The sequence below is a fragment of the Rissa tridactyla genome, chromosome 1 (genome assembly GCF_028500815.1).
Source record: "Rissa tridactyla isolate bRisTri1 chromosome 1, bRisTri1.patW.cur.20221130, whole genome shotgun sequence".
Taxonomy (NCBI): domain Eukaryota; kingdom Metazoa; phylum Chordata; class Aves; order Charadriiformes; family Laridae; genus Rissa; species Rissa tridactyla.
The window spans coordinates 76458852-76476725 of NC_071466.1; the positions used below are offsets into that span (position 1 = coordinate 76458852).

General features: G+C 49.2%; 1 protein-coding gene across 1 annotated transcript; it reads left to right on the forward strand.

The window, feature by feature from the left end:
* Window positions 1-6095: 6095 nt before the first annotated feature.
* CHST7 (carbohydrate sulfotransferase 7) lies at window positions 6096-13203 on the forward strand. Its single transcript, XM_054196966.1, has one exon. The coding sequence runs from the start codon at window positions 6539-6541 to the stop codon at window positions 7961-7963; it is 1425 nt and encodes a 474-aa protein (XP_054052941.1). The 5' UTR covers window positions 6096-6538; the 3' UTR covers window positions 7964-13203.
* The last annotated feature ends 4671 nt before the right edge of the window (window positions 13204-17874 follow it).

A 17874-nucleotide genomic window follows, 5' to 3' on the forward strand; every position in this document is an offset into this window, starting at 1 on the left:
ACAAGATGAAATGGTGGCACTGGGACCTCAGGCAGGGTTATCCTGCAGAGCCTGAGGAAGTGTGGTTAGCCAGCGCGCAAGTTCTTTGTTGATAAAGGTTACAGTCAAACCAAAATGGTTTTCATCTTGTGTTTTCAGCATATGGATGCATCACTAAATAAATGGTGTGTTGCAGCTGCATAGTTATTCCATGATCCCCCTGGCCAGGTTTTGTAAAGCTTGAAATGAAGGCCCAAAGCAAGTGACTGCCAGCAATTTTTAAATCTGTTGTACTCAGACAGCTGTAAAAAAAAAAGGAAATTATGGCCTGCTGACAACCATTCAAGTTGGGAAACTCCAATTAACAGCATAACAAACCCAGAGAAGACTTCCTCATTAATAACTAGTAATGACAGCCAGGGAGCTAAACCAGTTTCCAGAGGTTCCAGGAACCCATGAGTTTCCCACAATCGCTACCTTTTTGCCCGCTAACATTCTCCTCATAAAAGTTAGATCATTTGGCACAAGAATACATTTCAAGTGAATTCTACATTCTAGCATTTGTCTTTCTCCCATACAGGCACAGTAATGTCTCCTGGACATATCTCCTGGAAATGATTTCTGATTGAAATTCTGAATTTACAAAATGATTTTTAGAAAACTTGATGGGACAAATTTATAAAGTAGATGCAGTGATTGAGCTCTCACCATTTTCATTTGCACATGCCATTACGGATTTGTGCGTAAGACTGAAATGAATAAAAAGGCAAATCGATTCTCAGTCCAAAAATTATATTCTGTGCATGTAAGCATTGCTTTATGAAGGCACAGGAGAGCTGTAAGTATTGTGTTACAATGGCTGTCAGAGGGGTTTTTTGGGGGAAAAAATAATCCCCGGTTAAAAATAGGTCTCAAATTTTCTAGTTCATTTCTTTGCTTGACTGAACTGTAAGAGATTTAGTTCCCTAATTATACCGACACAATGGCTTAATTTGTTGAGTTGCGAAAGCTTGCTGTTATTCTTAATCAGCATCTCTAATTCAGCAATAGTGAGCCTGCAACAATGACATAAAACAGAAAAAGATTCACAGTTTCTGCCATTACAAATAATTATTTCCCACACGTTTTAGTGTTGAGGCACTTCTGGTATTTGAAGCTGTGAGACCCCAAACAGATTACCATCGGAATAATTTTTCTTTGGCAACTACTGTAAATTGCCAGGCAGCAGGAGGCTCAAGGGAGGCGCTGGCTATTCATGTAGCCTAAGCCCATTTCTGGGTTATGAGATGACTGTCTCACTGCTGATGGGGTAACAGGGCACACTCTGCAGGGGAACAGCTTAAAGATTTCAAATTAGAGTCATCCTCGAGTTGGGTTGCAGGATAGATGTTTTCTTCTTTCATTGTTACTGATTTATCTGAATTTCCACGGTTAGAAATAACACTAGATTTTCCCTTCTGAACTTCCTCTTGAGCCTCAACAAATTCATATACTTGCTTTGTTCCGCCTTCCACCTCCTGCTTTTTCTTCATATATTTCCCAATAGCATTTTCTATCATCCTCAATGAGGGCATTACCTTCTTTTCTTAGAGGAAGTTAGAGGTGCTCACAAGATCACCGATGACATAAAAGGGACCATGATTTAAATTTATAAAAAAACCTGCTTTCAATATTTATTTATTTATTTGCCATATCAATACCTAGTTATCATGTTCTTGGAAAAGCTATGCCTTGGAAAACCTGAGAAGCCAGCTAAGAGCACAGTCAATCCCCACTCTGACACTTACAGTGTAGTATATTAGCAATAGGTTCATCTTTAAAGATTTGAAGTGGAAATGAAATGTATCTGCTTCTCTCGGTTGCAGAAGAGCTCCCCTAGCTGGGTACCCGTCAGGCTGCTGCAGCCGGTTCGGCCATGCTGGACTGTGCTATCAAGCATCCCTTAGCCCAAAAGCAGGATGCAGTGCTGTATTTGGCTTCATCTGAACACCCCGCCAGCGCATGCTCTCTGCCTGGCTCTTACATTGGGCAGTGGAGAGCAGCAACGCGCTTACCTTTCGGCTTTGCCAGTTCTCAGTTAAGAGTGACTGGAGAAATCTCGGAGAGAGGAGCGAGGAACATGCCTCCTCCCTTCCAACTCCACATGGTCCCCAATCTCAACCACCAGCTCCCCTCAGTCCGGAGGGGCACTGAGGGGTTTCGTACCTTCCCGCTGCCCCCGCTCTTTTACAGAGAGCCACCGCGTGGTATGATTTGCATGGCGACTACTTGCTTATATTAACTAACACCTGAAGCTGTACACCTGCCTTCTCTATGTCAGCCCACAGAGAAGTGGACATGTGCCAGTTTAACTAGCAGAAGGAGTACAGTCAGAAGACCAAGACAGTCATGAACACCACAGTTTTCCTGCCCCATTTCCTCATATTTCTTGCAGGTACCGAAGAGCGACCTCAGAGCTATGTGCAGAGAGCAGAATTACCACCTTCTGCACGTGGCTTTGCATCTGAAGCCCCTTCCACTTTCTCCATAGCCTCTCAATTTCCACCGAGTGTCTCAAAACTTCTGTGGTATTTTTGACCTTTTGCAGGCCCTCAATCTCTGTTCTGCTTTGGGGGAACTCCACTGCAAAAAATCCCTTTTGTGCTGGCCACCTCGCCCGGACCAGCTTCTCCATCCTGCTGTTCTCAACATATCCCTTCTGAAATGTGAGCTACTAAGAGTGGTATCACATGTGAAACACATGGTATTGCACATGTTGGAACATCTGATGACAAAGCAACTTCAAAAATAAAAATATTGTCCTAGTTTGTTGGCTTCTTGAAGCTTTTTAAGCTGCTATTAACCACGGACTTCCTTTTGGCTGAAGCCTGTGAGTGACAGTATGTGCAAGCAGAGCACTCATTAACAGCCAGGATGTTTGAGGGCGGTGCTCCCTGTGCGAAGCATATTTAATTTTATCAGCTAATCAAGCTATTTTTAATCACAAAACGCTCTTTGAAAATGACAAGAGCATGCAAGAGCCAAAAGATGGCTAGATATAGAGGCAACTATTTCTATTTTGAAACCTCTGCTGAGAAGATAAAAATGATGCTGAGGCTGAAACGTGGCGTTCCAGCATTTACTGTCTCTCTTGTCAGTAGAAGTACTGTGGGAGACGGAAGAGCAAAAATGAAGTTAGAGAGATAATACACAGGAAGCCAATGTTATGTTAGATTAAAAACAGCCAGTGCTTTCAGTGCCAAGCTTGGAAACTAGAAAGGAAATACTGCTCAAGTACTCAACTATGCAAAACATTTTATGCCTTTTTTTTTTCTGCTTTATAAAATAACATAAAGCACAGAATTGTCACCAAGAAATGGCAGGAACTGGATGCCAAATGGGCAGACTGCTTCGCAGATCAATGAAGAAGACCCTGGCTGCCTCTCTCGGGTACTGAACGGTCCTGCTCTTGGAAGGAGATGCAGATCTTCATCTGTATATGTAAACAGTGTCTTTACGGTTCATAGAAAAAGCCTCGGAAAATCATCCTCCTTATCTGTGCTGAAGAGAGAACAAATTAATACAGAATGGAAAAGCGAGAAAAGTGAAAGCCGATCTCTTCGGCCCAGCAATCTGCTCCCCAACACTGAAATTGGGTACTTTTCATGACCCCTCAGGAAGTCTGGAGCTCCACGATTCCAAGCCTAGCCCAGGCACCCACCCGCTGGGTGGCAGAATGAGTACCGGCTTTGCTGGAATCTCCCCACGCCAAAAAAGCCCTAACCCAAACCAACCGGAATAAACACTTACAGGCTAATCCACTTTCAGCAGAGGAACTGATGCAAAGGTGCAGAACAAAACATTTACTGTGAATCTTTTTTGGTTTGATAATCTTTTAAGGACTGCCTGGGATTTCATCTTAATAGATGTAACCTGTGGTAAAGTGATTTCCATCTTTCACTTTTTCCACAATGGTTGCCACAGAAGTTTGTAGCTCCGTTGTCTGAAAAAAAATTAGCGTAGCACATACACACTTTTATTTCTATGATTTCTCATTTGTCTGGCAGGCCATCTTACTCTGTGAGACGTCTCATTCTTTTCAAGACAGTACCTAGGCAGGTTTCAGACCTTGATTTTAGTTTTTAGGCAAGTATGTATCATAAAAACCAATACAAAATTAGTTTAAAGTAACACATATTGTGCTGTGGCTCCTTTGCCAGCGATGGGGCTGATGCTACAGCCAACTCAGTATTTGTCTTACCAAAGTGAAACCCCAGCAGCTCAGAGTTATCCATTCTCATCTGCACTTCTCAGGATCCCATCTCGGTAAATCCTCCCAAATTACTATTTTGCAAGATGCCACAGAGTCGTAGACTATCTCAAGTTGGAAGGGACCCATAAGGATCATCGAGTCCAACTCCCTGCTCCTTGCAGGAGTACCTAAAACTAAACCGTATGACTAAGAGTGTCATTCAGATGCGCCCTGAACTCTGAGATGCTTCCTGCTGTGACCACTTACCTGGGCAGCCTGTTCCAGTGACTGACCAGCCTCCCAGTGAAGAACCTCTTCCTAATGTCCAATCTGAACTTACCCTGATGCAGCTTAGATAGGACATTTCCTTGTGTCCTATCACTGGTCAACTACACTGGAGATACCTCTTCAAAGTACTAGATGTGCATGTTCTTTGAATAGGTGAGGGGTTTTTGGCAAGTGTGGTTTTATTCTGTCGTCCTCCTTTACTTGCTTAAGGGTCTGGATGAAATCCTGGTCTTTACAGAGCCAGAGCTGAAACTCAGGCTGGTATACTTCCTGTTTAAAAAGCCCAAAGCCATGATGAATATGTATGTTAGGGCAGAATTTCCTTTCCGATGCCATCATTTCTACATTCTTCTGCTCAGGAGCCTACAAGTCTTGTTTGGCACCGTCTCCTCACTCAGCACACCATAAACTGCAGGAAGCCCAGTCTTTAACACTTACTTAACAGAGGTCAAGTAAAGTGTTAGCAGGCAGACTGCTGGCTCGCCACCTGGACAGAAGAGAAGTGTGCTTTTTCTCTCGCACTGCTTTGTGCTCCTCATGCGTTGCCCAATAAATGTGAAATGAGATTATTGTTTAATACCTAGACATTCAGACAGAAAAATGTGCAGCAATTGCAGACTCTGTATCTATATATTTATACTATAGAAGGAACATTTTTAGAATCTATGTAACTGGCGGGTCATTTCTGTGCCCCGTTGTATGTGATATTGTTGACTAAGATTGTGTCATGTGCCTTACTACAAGTGAACACATACCACATAGACTATTCTGTGAGTCAAAATGTGAGTCACCTGCAGAGGGTGAGAATTGTGTTATCCTCGCTGAATGTTACTCTGCATGCTGTACTTAAATGTTAGTAGTGTTTTACAGAAGGCGGCATCCATTACCTGGAGGTTAGGACAGTCAGCAGGACAGGGACATTGCTTTCCTGCCAGGTGGGTGCCTTAACCAGGAACACGGGATCACGGTCCATCGCTTTCTGTGAGCACCTTCCAAGGTCTGTACTGTTCACTGTACATGTGAATTTAAAAACCTGAAGTCAACCTCTTGTTGATTCTCCATCCCACAAGAGATTTGTTTAAGCTAATCTTAGATGTCTAAAAAAACTAGAAGTCTAAGTGAGAGCTGGTAACATTATGATCCCAAGAAAGAGATGGGTTATCAGAAGGCTATCAGACATCCAAGACAGGCTGGATGTCCCTCTGTGGGTGCCCATTTCTTCCTACCGACTGCACAGGGTGACCAGCTCAGACAGACACGAAACTTTTAGATGCATAAAGCGGAGCGATGAGTCATGAAGGAGATGTCCGTATCCCGTCAGCAGCAGGCACACATAGACAAAAGCGTGGCTGCGAAACCCCGCAGCTCTCTACAGCGCCGAACTGCAGCGTTTCTGAAACCCGCTGCAGATTTGAAGAGCTGTCATCCATCCTAAAAATACATTTGCACCTCTTTTCGCTACCGTAGCGGGCTCTTTCTCTGGAGACCCGGTAGACAACAGGACCAAACGCTCCTCCTCGGGGTCAGCCTCAGCTGCTGGGTCCCCGTCCTGGCCGACAACGTACCTCCTTTGCGGTGCGCCCTTTGCCGGGCGGGGGTGACTCCCGAGGTGCCAAGCCCGCCCCTCCGGCCCTGTCCGGGGGAGGGAAGGCGGGAGGAAGGGAGAGAGGCCGGGCGAGGGGCGGCCCGGCTCCCCGCACAGCGGCGGCACCGGCAGAACCCCGCGTCCCGCCGGCGGCGGCTCCTCAGGCGGCGGCGGGGGCAGGTGCGGGAGCTTCCGCGTCGCGCTGCGAGGAGGAGGAGGAGGAGGAGGAGGAGGGGGTGAACGAGGAGGAGGAGGAGGCGGCGGCGGCGAAGGCGGGCGGGCAGCCCCGAGCCTGTCCGGCGTGCCCGTGGGCGTGCTCCCCGGCGGGGAGGGCCGCCGGCAGCCCACACCCCCCGCCGCCGCCGCCGCTAACTTTGCCTCTCGGCCAAGAGCCGCTCTCCGGCAGCCAGAGGGTCGGCGGAACGCCGGCGGTCCGGAACCGCTCCCCCCCCGCCATGAAGGGCCGCCGGCGGTGGCGGTGGCGGGGGGAGCACCGGCGCTTCGCCGCGGTGCTGGTGCTGTACACGCTGCTGCTGCTGCTGCTGGTGCCCTACGCGCTGGACTACGGGGCCCGGCGGGGGCGGGCGGACGAGGAGCCGCTGCTGCGGCGCTGCCCCAGCCTTGAGGAGGCGCTGAGCGAGTGGGGCTGGGAGCAGCGGCAGCCGTCGCTGGACGAGGAGGAGGATGAGGACGAGGAGGGCGGCGGCGCGGCGGGTAACGGCAGCGCGGCGGCGGCGGCGGGGGGGAAGCGGCACATCTACCTGCACGCTACCTGGCGGACGGGCTCCTCCTTCCTGGGGGAGCTCTTCAACCAGCACCCCGACGTCTTCTACCTCTACGAGCCCATGTGGCACCTGTGGCAGGCCCTCTACCCGGGGGACGCGCTCAGCCTGCAGGGCGCCCTGCGCGACATGCTGCGCGCCCTCTTCCGATGCGACTTCTCCGTCCTGCGCCTCTACGCCGCCCCGCCCGGCCCCCGCGACCCGCTGGCCCCCGCCCCGCCCGCCGCCCCCAACCTCACCACCGCCGGCATCTTCGGCTGGCGGACCAACAAGGTGATCTGCTCCCCCCCGCTCTGCCCCGCCGCTCCCCGGCCCCGCCGGGAGATCGGCCTCGTCGACGGCGCCGCCTGCGAGGAGACGTGCCCGCCGCGGGGGCTGCGGGAGCTGGAGGCCGAGTGCCGCAAGTACCCGGTGGTGGTCATCAAGGACGTGCGGCTGCTGGAGCTGGGCGCCCTCCTGCCGCTGCTGCGGGAGCCCGGCCTCAACCTGCGGGTGGTGCAGCTCTTCCGCGACCCCCGCGCCGTCCACAACTCCCGCCTGAAGGCCAGGCAGGCGCTGCTGCGGGAGAGCATCCAGGTGCTGCGCAGCCGCCACCGCGCCGAGCCGCGGGGGCCGCCCCGCCACCAGCCTCCGCAGCAGCTCCTGCTGCCGCCCGGCCTGCTGGGGGGGGGCGGCGGGCGGGCGGCCCCCCCGCAGCACCGCGCCGAGTTCTTCCTCGGCGGCGCCCTGGAGGTCATCTGCCAGGCCTGGCTCCGCGACCTGCTGCTGGCCCGCCGCGCCCCGGCCTGGCTCCGCCGCCGCTACACCCAGCTGCGCTACGAGGACCTGGTGCGGGAGCCCCGCGCCCAGCTGCGCCGCCTGCTCCGCTTCGCCGGGCTGCCGGTGCCGCCCGCCCTGGAGGCCTTCGTCCTCAACATGACCCGCGGCGCCGCCTACTCCTCCGACCGGCCCTTCCTCATCTCCCCCCGCGACGCGCGGGAGGCCATCCACGCTTGGCGGGAGCGCCTCAGCCGGCAGCAGGTGCGGCAGGTGGAGGCCGCCTGCGGCGAGGCCATGAGCCTCCTGGCCTACCCTCTCAGCGGCGGCGACGCCCGGTAGCGCCCCCGCCCCGCGGCCGGCGGGGAGAGACCGCCGCCGGGTGAGGGCCGGGACCGGCGGAGAGGGCGCGGGGCCGGGCGGGGAATGCGCCTCGGACGGGCCCGAGGGCAGGCTGATGGCCGGGCCCGGTTCCGTCATGGCGGCCTGCCTGTCATGGCGGCCTGCCTGTCATGGCGGCCTCTCATGGCTGGAGGATTGGCAAAGCCGAGCGCGGGGGTCCGCAGCTGGCATGACAGCTGCCGGGCGCTGGCCTCAGGGTATAGGCAGTCCTGGCAGAAGCAAAGCCGCCTCACCACGGGTACCGGCAGAACGGGCAGGGTCCAGTCGCCCCCGCTTCCCGCCATTGGTCTCAGTGGGGTTGCGTTCCCTCCGGGAACCGTGGCCACCCCACCCCAGGGTGGGAAGAGAGAAAGCATTTTATTGAAGAGAAAGGTTTGGTAAGAGGCATCCTCTGGGGTCAGCGTCGACCTCGCAGCCCTTTCAACATGAAACCATGACCATGTGCAAAACACCGGCTGTTCTTTAAAAAAAAAAAACTGCATCGAAACTTAAAAATCCCCCAAATGAAGACTCTCGGCAAGGAACCAGAGGGCTTGAAGGGTGTCGCTGGGAGAGCATCGCCTGTCCCAAGCGCCGAAGGACGCTGGGCTCTGTTGTAACACTACCCAAACGCCGACAAGGGGCTTCTGTGAAGTTGACAGCCGAGGTCAGCGCAGGCCTGGAGGGGCCGGAGCGTGCCGCCGCCAGGAGGGCTCAGCTGTCCTGCTGCCAGCTGGGTGGCCCTGGGGGGCTGGTGATGCTCTGGGGAGGGGGGCACCGGCCGAGGGAAGGGGAACTGTGTCCAACTCCCTCCATCGCTCGGAGCAGCGGGGGTAAGCATTCACCTGCTTACGTGTTTCAAAGATGTTTGTGGCAGAAATCTTTGCTTTTTCTAAAGAAAGCTGTAATTCTTTTTAAAGTAGGTTTTCTTCTAATATATTGATGTAGTCAGGTGGTGATGCGGATGTGAGATGCAGGTGACTAACATGTTTCTTGGGGACACGCGTAGAAGCGACTGTAACTGGAAGGCGAACACTCGGTATTTCCATTTTGTTTCCTCAGCCAGATGAGAGAATCACTTTTCTTCCCTGGCTTCCGGGCTGACACATTGTGCCGTGCACAGGGTCCTCCTGGTCACATCCCTTCCGAACAATAACATCCTCTCAGCTGGCAACTCTTGGACAAAAGCAAATGTTTCCTGATGAGGCTAAGACAAATTAATGGCGAAGTTCCCAAATAAAAGCTTGTATTTAAAAAAAAAAAAAAAAAAAAGAAAAACTTAAGTTGCATTTTGGATTTTAAAATTGCATTTTCCTGTAGACATCCTGCCACTTGTATGAGAGGGGTGTGCGTGTGTGTGTGTATGCGTACTTTTTTTTGTTTATTTCTTAATTTGGGGATAGCAGGTTCTGTTGTATTTTAGGGACGCAGTATTGTAAGTTCTTAGAGACTGCTTTTGAGCCCATTACAGTCTGGCAGCATTTAAATGGCCCCACGAGAGTATACAGGGCTATAGGGATGTTCACCTGCAGTCCTCAAATACAAACTGAGAACATGAACTTCAAATTGAGGATAATCCAGGATCAGGAAGAAAGCTATATTTATATAAAGTGCTGGAAATAACATAACGTCTTTGAACTGCCTTTATCTTGGGGGAAACATTTGAATTGCATTGTAGGTTTTCGTGCTCTGAATATCGTGCTGTGAAACATGTCGGTGAGTTAGGATGAACCTTCATTTATTTTAGCTCTTTTTCTTCCTTAACCCTCCCACCTGGGAGTACGTTGGCACAAGAAGCAGGTTTGTTTCATTATCTGACAGGAAAATGCAGTCATATAAATGTTTTTGAGTAAATCTATCCCTTTCACGGTAGCGTGCTTCATACAATTCTGCATCCTTTGGTTTCTGCCTGAACTAAAAATTACAGGGGCTCCGTTTGTGCTGGAACAACCTGTCGTATTATCTAAGGGATGTTTCTGTATTCTCTCACAGGCACCATAAAGGCAAAATTTGTCTCCGGGTGTTCTAGTGGCATATAATAATGTTATTTGTATAGGTGGACAATACCTGTATTAAAGCCTTGATAACCTGTGTTGAGTAACCTCATTTGGAAAGCTTTTGTGGGAATACACCCGGCCTGGCTTGTACCGGCTTGCACAGGTTTGGGAAGAAAATAAGATTTTCTTGCATGCCAAAAGATGATACGGTACTTATTTTCTTATGTCGGATGGGAGATTAAAATCCGGTATATCTTGTTGGTTTGTTTCTATCAGGTTGCAGTCACAGATTTTTACGCTGCAGTTGTTACGCATTTGCTTCACTTTGACAGGGAGCCTCATCTTGCTCTTTCGGGTGGTAAATGTCTTTCATAAGAAGTTTTCAGAAATCCACGCTTAGTTTCACTTACACCAGTTCATCATGATGAAGAAAGAAGTGTTGCCATCTAGCTTAACTTGATGCTTATAGCTGGGAAGAAATCCACTGATTGAAAATTAGTGTTTTCTGAAGCAGTTTCCGTGTTTGACATTGACGCATTTTCTGTATCAAGACTTAGTTCTGTCAATGGAAGTTGTCCACTAACACAATTGCTTGTTATTAGTGATGAATTCAATGGTTTTTTCTCATCATAAGCTGTTCTTTTGTAGGGTTTTTTTGTATACTGTGGAAAGGGCTCTGTTTGGCAAAGCGTATAAAATACAGCGAGTGCGATTCCTGGTTTGCATTCAGGTTGCCTGAGTTCATTAGAAGACTCTAAAACAACCTGCAGGGAATATCCAAAACTGGAAAAGGACAGGATCTTTGAGCAGGGCATGCAAGAGCATCTAAGACTGGATGACAGTTGCTTAACGACGATGTTGCGACGTGTGTGCTTCGGTCGCTAGAAGGCTTTCTAAAATTCCCCTGCCTGAGGAGGAGAGCTAAGGCTTACCAACAAATGCATCCCATACTTCTCTTCAAGGTGTTTTGACGGTGTTGGAAAACATCGTTCCGGATGCTTGCAGCATATCCTTGTTGGCCTTGTTAGGGAAAAAAACATGTACTGTCAAATGTCAGTGCTGGTACTGACCTGAAAAGATGGGAATGGATCTGATTAGGACAACCAGCGTGGCGGGAGTTTCACTGGCAGAGGTCTCTGGAAGTCAGTAGAACCTGCTGAAGGCAGGACGCCCGTGGTTAAACCGCATTTTGAGAGCAGCTGGGCATTTACGGGTCGGTCACCAGCTTTTTTACTGTTACAGGGCTCAACTGAGATTTTTGAACTGAAGTCCCAGTTCTACTGAATGGTGTGGAAAACCGAACCGTAACTGCATCTTTTAGAGCAGAGGATGGCATGATAAGTGAGGGAACAATAAACACACTTTATAGCTGAGCTGAAATTGGCAGGCTTAGAATCGGAGAGCAGGGCTGACCCGTGGAGTTCTAGTAGTTCAGACAGAGATTTGGGAAAAATACCTGCTTGTGCTACATTACATATAACGAATTAACAACTTTAATATATTAAAAAGTCATAGTGGGGAAACTGGAACACAGCTGACAAAATGCTTACAAGACTTATTTCTGTCATCTGTTTTTACTTAACTTTTGGTCATGTGTTTGCCTTAAGGGAGGTAGAAACTTGAGCACCATAATTGTATATAAAAGGCCGTGATCCTTCCACGCCAGAATTGTTAATTGCTCTCTTACAACATTCTATCTGTATTTAAATTGTTGCTTTTGGTGAGACAATTGTAGCGACATACTTGTGAGAAGTGTTTAAAGTCCCAGGTCAAGAAATACTTAGCCCCTGCATTACTTGCGCTCCCTACGACCTTACTGATGGGAGTCCTTGCAGATACCCATGGTATGTACTCGCATACTTCGGATGCAATGTAAATAGTTTAGTAGCTCTCCCAGTTGCAGCATCATCCGAAATGTGCTCAACGGTCGAGAAGTTTCTTATTTAACAGCTTCAGTATCGCACCAGTCATTTTAGTTCCCCCTTACCCCACCCCATCAGTCTACACATCAAAAAAAATTCTGAGTTTTTACCTTAGGTAGAATATCACCTCAGTATCACCGCTTACAGTAAACCTGACGATAAAAAAACAGTGCAGAATTTCTGGGGTCATGATGGTCATGCCATTAAACAACATTTCAGTGAAGAACCAAGCTCCTGAAAGACCGTGAGTGCCAACAAGCCTGACAGCACCTCCTGTTCCTTTCTTGAACACGAAGAGTTGCCGCTGAGGCTCCCTTGATTATCTGGAGTACAGGGACGGTAGGAACCCTGCATGTCGCTTCTCAGAATCACCCCGCGATCCATGCAGCGCTGGGACTACCTTAGGTGTTGTTTGGCCATTCCTATTTACCTTGACGTGACACCTACCACCATGGAGAAGGATATGGGAAAAAGAGGATTGTCAAAGCAAACTTTGCACTAACAGAAGTTTTAAACACCCTGCTGGCTGTGCGTGTGTGAGGGAGGGGCTGGGGGCTGGATTGTCCTTCTCTTGGCTGCGATTTGAAGAGGTGATTGTTAAATCTGAACTCATTAAGGTGGTGGTTTTCAGCAGCTGAGGGGCCTGTTGCTTGTTGCCTGGCAGTGTCGGCACCGGGCAAATGGCTGGAAGCTGGTTAACATTTTAGTGCGTGTCGTCTGTCTGGGTATTGAGTCCCAGGAAACTCTTGCTTCCAGCACGGAGGCGTTAAGCTCTGCTGCCGACCCACAGCACCTGCAGCGCCATTTCTTCATGCTGGTAAATGGGAATCGGGTCTTCCTCCAGCGCTTCCAAATTTGTCACCCTGTTTCCAGTCATCGCCCAACTTTGCCAAACTTCAGCTGTATGTAGGCTGAAACTTTTCACCTTGGGCCTGAAGTTAAAAGTCTCTTTGGGGAACTTCAGTCAACACAGTGCGTGTTCTTTTGAACCCAGGGTTGGGACGTGGTGGTCTTTAGTCTATGTTCAAATAGTCTCAAAGCTGTTTCTTTGAAATCATTAGTCACTTCAGTGCTTTGGGGCAGGGGCTCCAATTCGGGTAGGGGAAATGATCTCTGGGTAGAGGACGTCCCCCATGTTTTGTTTTTACCTCTGCTTTCTATTCTGCTTTGGCCAAATATACTAATGTTTGTAAAAAATTGGATAGCATGTGCTTAGTAAAAGTGGGTTTTGGTATGTGTGTGTATCTCTGTTTTATACCGAATAAAATCTGCGTTGGTTTTATCTCCAGTGAGCATGCCCAAACCTCTTTCTTTCCCATAGAAAAGCCCGGCGTGGTACAAGGCATGCGGCAGTGGGAACCAAAGCCACGTAACTACGGCCGGGGCTGAGCAGGGAGGAGTCTGCCATTCCTGCGCTCCCACTGACGCCCTCTCCTCTAGCCCCTCTTTCCCTCTTGCTTATAGTCCCAAGGAAGACTCCCTAATCCAGCGTTCAGCCTTACAGTGTCTAATAATGGAAAGGACTATAGGTGAGAGGGGGAGGACATTGATGAGGGGTGGGGTAAACTCGTGGGGCAGGCAAAAGGAATTGCCTTTGAGTTGTAGAGAGCGGGATTTGTTGGGCAAAGGGCTCAGGTGTGAGAGGAACGAGGGACAGGGATTTGATGAGGAGGGGCAGCTGGAAACTGGGGCTGGTTTAATTGGAAAAGGCAGGTGGGAGCACCTGGGAGGGAAGGAAGGGACACGGAGACAGAAAGCTGGGAGAAGTAGGGACCAAGTGCTGGGCTGCAGTGAGGCGCTGCAGATGGTTGCTCCAAGAGCATTGTTGGGAGGAGACAGAGGGGGAGAGCTCAGGAGGAGGGAGAGTAGGGTGAGGACAAATTCAAATTGTAGTGGGAAAACTGGTAGCTCTTCAAAGTCAGGTCTTCCTGCTTCTCTGTTCGAATGGCTGTGCAGACGACTGGCAGTCGACCAGCCCCTCTGGTGGAGTGCTGGTCCACAGGGCTACGGTGACTTGCCTTCCACTATCCCTTCCTCGACCCTTACATTTCTCCTGCAAACCAAGACTCCTCTCGTCCCCTCTGCATAAGGAATTTATTAACTGCCCCACCACTCTTCTAGCAGCATTGGGGTGAGAGGCATGGGAAGAAGTGCTGCTCTCCTGCAAAACTGAAGCTGTGAAGCTTAAGCTTGTGAAAATAGAGTCTTCCCCCGTCTCTCATTACTAAGAAACAACCTCGGCTTGTGCGGGCAAGGGATGGATGATGTGAGAGCTGTCCCATCCAGCTGCCTTTGCCCGAGGGGCATTTGGGAGTGCCTTTGCGGTCCCTCCTGCCGTGGGCATTACCACCAGCTGCCAGAACAGGGGGCTCTGGAGGAGGTTCTCGTCTGTGTCCTTGGTTCAAGTGACAGGTGTTTGCACGCTGGATTGAAAAGCCCCAGTTCTAGCAGTGACTCACGTGTGTATCACTGACACCTATTGTTCTCAGTATGAGCTCTTTAAAAAATGCCAGGAAGCCTCTTGTATGTGTACAGTGTTACAGGGATGCTCAATGCCTGTGCTGCAAAGTCAAGCACTGGAGGAAATCTGCTGCCTCCCCTTTCATGCTTCCTTGACAGCCATCTATCACAGGTTGTTGCTTTTTCTCCTCTACAGCACTTGGTCAATGCACAGTGTTAGACCCGTCGGGGGCAGGAATGGACCATGCAACGTGTCTGGTACCGTGAACACTGCCTGGTCTGTGGCAGAAGTTAGAAGGCGCGCGGGAGTCCAGTAGGAGACTGAAGGAGGAGAAAGGATGGGGGCAGCGTCTCATGGTTGAGGTATTCAAAAGCTCTCAGAGGAACTGGACTCAGTCCCTGGCGCCAGACTATCTGTGAGATGTTAGACAAATAAGTTCGCTTTTCTGAAGAGGCCAAGTCCATATCGGGCTGCCAGCAGCTGAGTGACACTTTTGGTATGCTGGAGTTGGCTGTGCAGGAGTGCTGCAGCAGCAGTCAGCGTGCGGGTGTGCTTGGTCGGGGAACACCAGCAGCTCACGGGGTGACTCCAACCCCCTGAGCGAGCTAGTTGTGAAGAGGGCAAATTTATGGTGGCGTTAACACATTCTTTCTCCTAGTCACTCAAGCCCCGGGGGGACGAATTCACATTTTTAGTAGATTCGGAGAAACATCAGGTGAAATAAAGCCCTCTGTCTTGGAGAAGACCAAGCTGTGTGGTTTTATTTAGCCTCAAAGCCAAGGTTGAAAGAGGACAGTGTGCACAGCAACGTGAGCAGCAGTGTGGGAGAGAGGTAATCAAGCTATGGACAATACTGGCATAAGAACAGATTTTTGTACATGAGCAATGAATCACTTCAGCCTGGAAGTTGGAAGAAGGTTGGTGGTTTGTTGTTTTTTTTTTTAATCCATGAGAACAGCGTGGCAGGAAGGGAGGGAAAAAAGACAACTCATTTTAAGACAGCGCCGTTAATTTAGAAATAGAAAGGAACTGATACGGTAGACAACCACATTATGGCAAGACATGAAGCTGTGTGGTCCAGGAGCCCTGTGATCTGTGGAAAGTTCTGTACAGAGTGCTGAAGTCTCCTGAAAAATCAGCTTTAATGTATGAAAAGCCCCGAGCCCTGGTTTAAAGATGCTTTGTACATTTTGTTTGTGCTCTGTGAAAAGGAGGCAATGCTGACCTGCATGGAAACGGTGTAAAATAGTTCGTTCTCAAGTACTCTGCAATAGGTTAATGTCTCGTAACATTTCCTAGGAGGAAATCTGGTAATCTATTTTCTTTGCCAGGCTTTGAATAAAACATATTAGAGCTGTACAATAAATCAAGAAGAGAACAAACCCCATACCATTAACTCCACAGTTTTTGCCCTGTTTTTTTGAGAAGACAGGCCGTGTTTGTGTAAGCAAAAGCTCTGTGGTTGTTCGCTTGCAATGGGTAGAATCATAGAATCTTCATGGTTGGAAAGGACCTTTGAGATCATCGAGTCCAACCAAACAACCTACAATCTCTGCCACTAGAGCATGCCCTGAAGTGCCACATCTAGACGTTTCTTAAATACCTCTAGGGATGGTGACTCAACCACCTCCCTGGGCAGGCTGTTCCAGTGCCTGACCACTCTTTCAGTAAAGTAATTCTTCCTAATATCTAATCTAAACCTCCCCTGCCGCAACTTCACACCATTTCCTCTGGTCCTGTCATTATTCACCTGGGAGAAGAGGCCAACACCCACCTCTCTCCAGCCTCCTTTCAGGTAGTTGTAGAGGGCAATGAGGTCTCCCCTCAGCCTCCTCTACTCCAAGCTGAACATGCCCAGCTCCCTCAGCCTCTCCTCATATGACCTGGTCTCCAGACCCCTCACCAGCCTGGTAGCTCTCCTCTGGACACGCTCCAGCACTTCAATGTCCCTCTTGTACAGAGGAGGAATCCCGGCTGCGCAGGCACATGAAGGGTGTGGGGCCGTACAGCCCAAGCACTACGCTAGCTGTGGATGAGCTGTCTTTAATGTTTTGCCATAGATCCATGAAGCGATTACGACCTTTTTTATTTATGCACAGGCATGAAACAGTATCAGAGTTTCAGGTGGGCTCTGGATTGCATTTAAAGTGCAGCGAAGATGCAAGTGCATTTGCTAAAATAACGAGAAAAGGGCTGTAGGAGATCAGCCAGGAGTACAGCCCAGGCCTCTCTGATGGAAGTTTTGGAAATCTTTCCTTGGTTTTTCACAGTCACTTCAGCTGCTGCTTGAGAAGGGATGACTTGGGTGAATTGTCATGTTCCCCCCCCCCACTTTTTTTCTAAAACCAGTTTAAGGATGATTAGTGATACCTAGCTTTATCTCAAATGGATTTAAAAGACGAGAGGATGGGGCATTTGTCACCTGCCCCAAGCTGTTCTTAAAATCATTAAGGATGGAGACTTTGTCCTCCAGTCGTCATTTACTCCGGTATGTCAGTATGTCCATTGTTAAAAAGTGCTCTCTACCATCTATTGCAATCATCTGTCAGTTCAAGTGTGTTACTTCTCTTACTGGATGCAGAAAACAGCCTGCCGCCATTTCTCTGTGCTAACTTGGTTTTACCACAAGCATGTACTTATATGATTCTTTTTTTTACACAACACTGCCGCCTCATAAAAAACCCCTCTAATCACCTTTCAAGCCTATTAGTTTCCAATTCAGGTCTCAATTTTACAATTCCTGTTTTGATAAAGCACTTCATTCATCCTTCCATATCGGGCAACTTCCACACTCCACCTGACTCGAGCCCCAGAACCATTCCCAGTTCTGCCTTAATGCCACCAGATCGGATCACCCGATAAATATTTTAGTCATTTATAAAACCTCAATTTCTTGCACGAAGAGGTGCTTTTGCGTGCCTGAAACTTGGCCTTGGCTGTTCACAAAGGTTTTTTTGGTCTAAGATGTGGGAACAGATAGAAAGTAGGACCCAGCCTCAAATTGCTGCTTTCTGATGGAGTGAGTGAGTGCGGGTTATACACTGCAGCAAAGGAGGAGTCACTTTAGCATGAATTTCATTTTCCACCTTAAATTGTAAATTGTAAACCTTATCTTCCCATTGATTCTCAGTAAATTCTTAGCACTACGTATTTGTGTGCGTTGGGTCTTCTAAGAAACCTTACAACTAAAGCCATTACATTCAGATTGGATGTGACTAGCCAATATTTCTTAAACTTTGTTCCTTAATGGGAAAGGAGTTAAAAATCTTGACAGGTGATATAGGTTACGTGTAGCTGCCTTGACGCTTCTGCAGGGGAGAAGGGCCGTCCTGCTGCTTCTAGCTCTCCACTGCAGGTTAATGTGTTGCTTGTAAACTGGTAACGCTAACCTTGAAGTTAGTCGGCAGTTTTAAGACTCAATAAACTCGGTTTATTTCTAAACTGACTTTCAGGTTACTTGGAGCTGTCGAGTCGTGTCCGGTCATGCCCGTA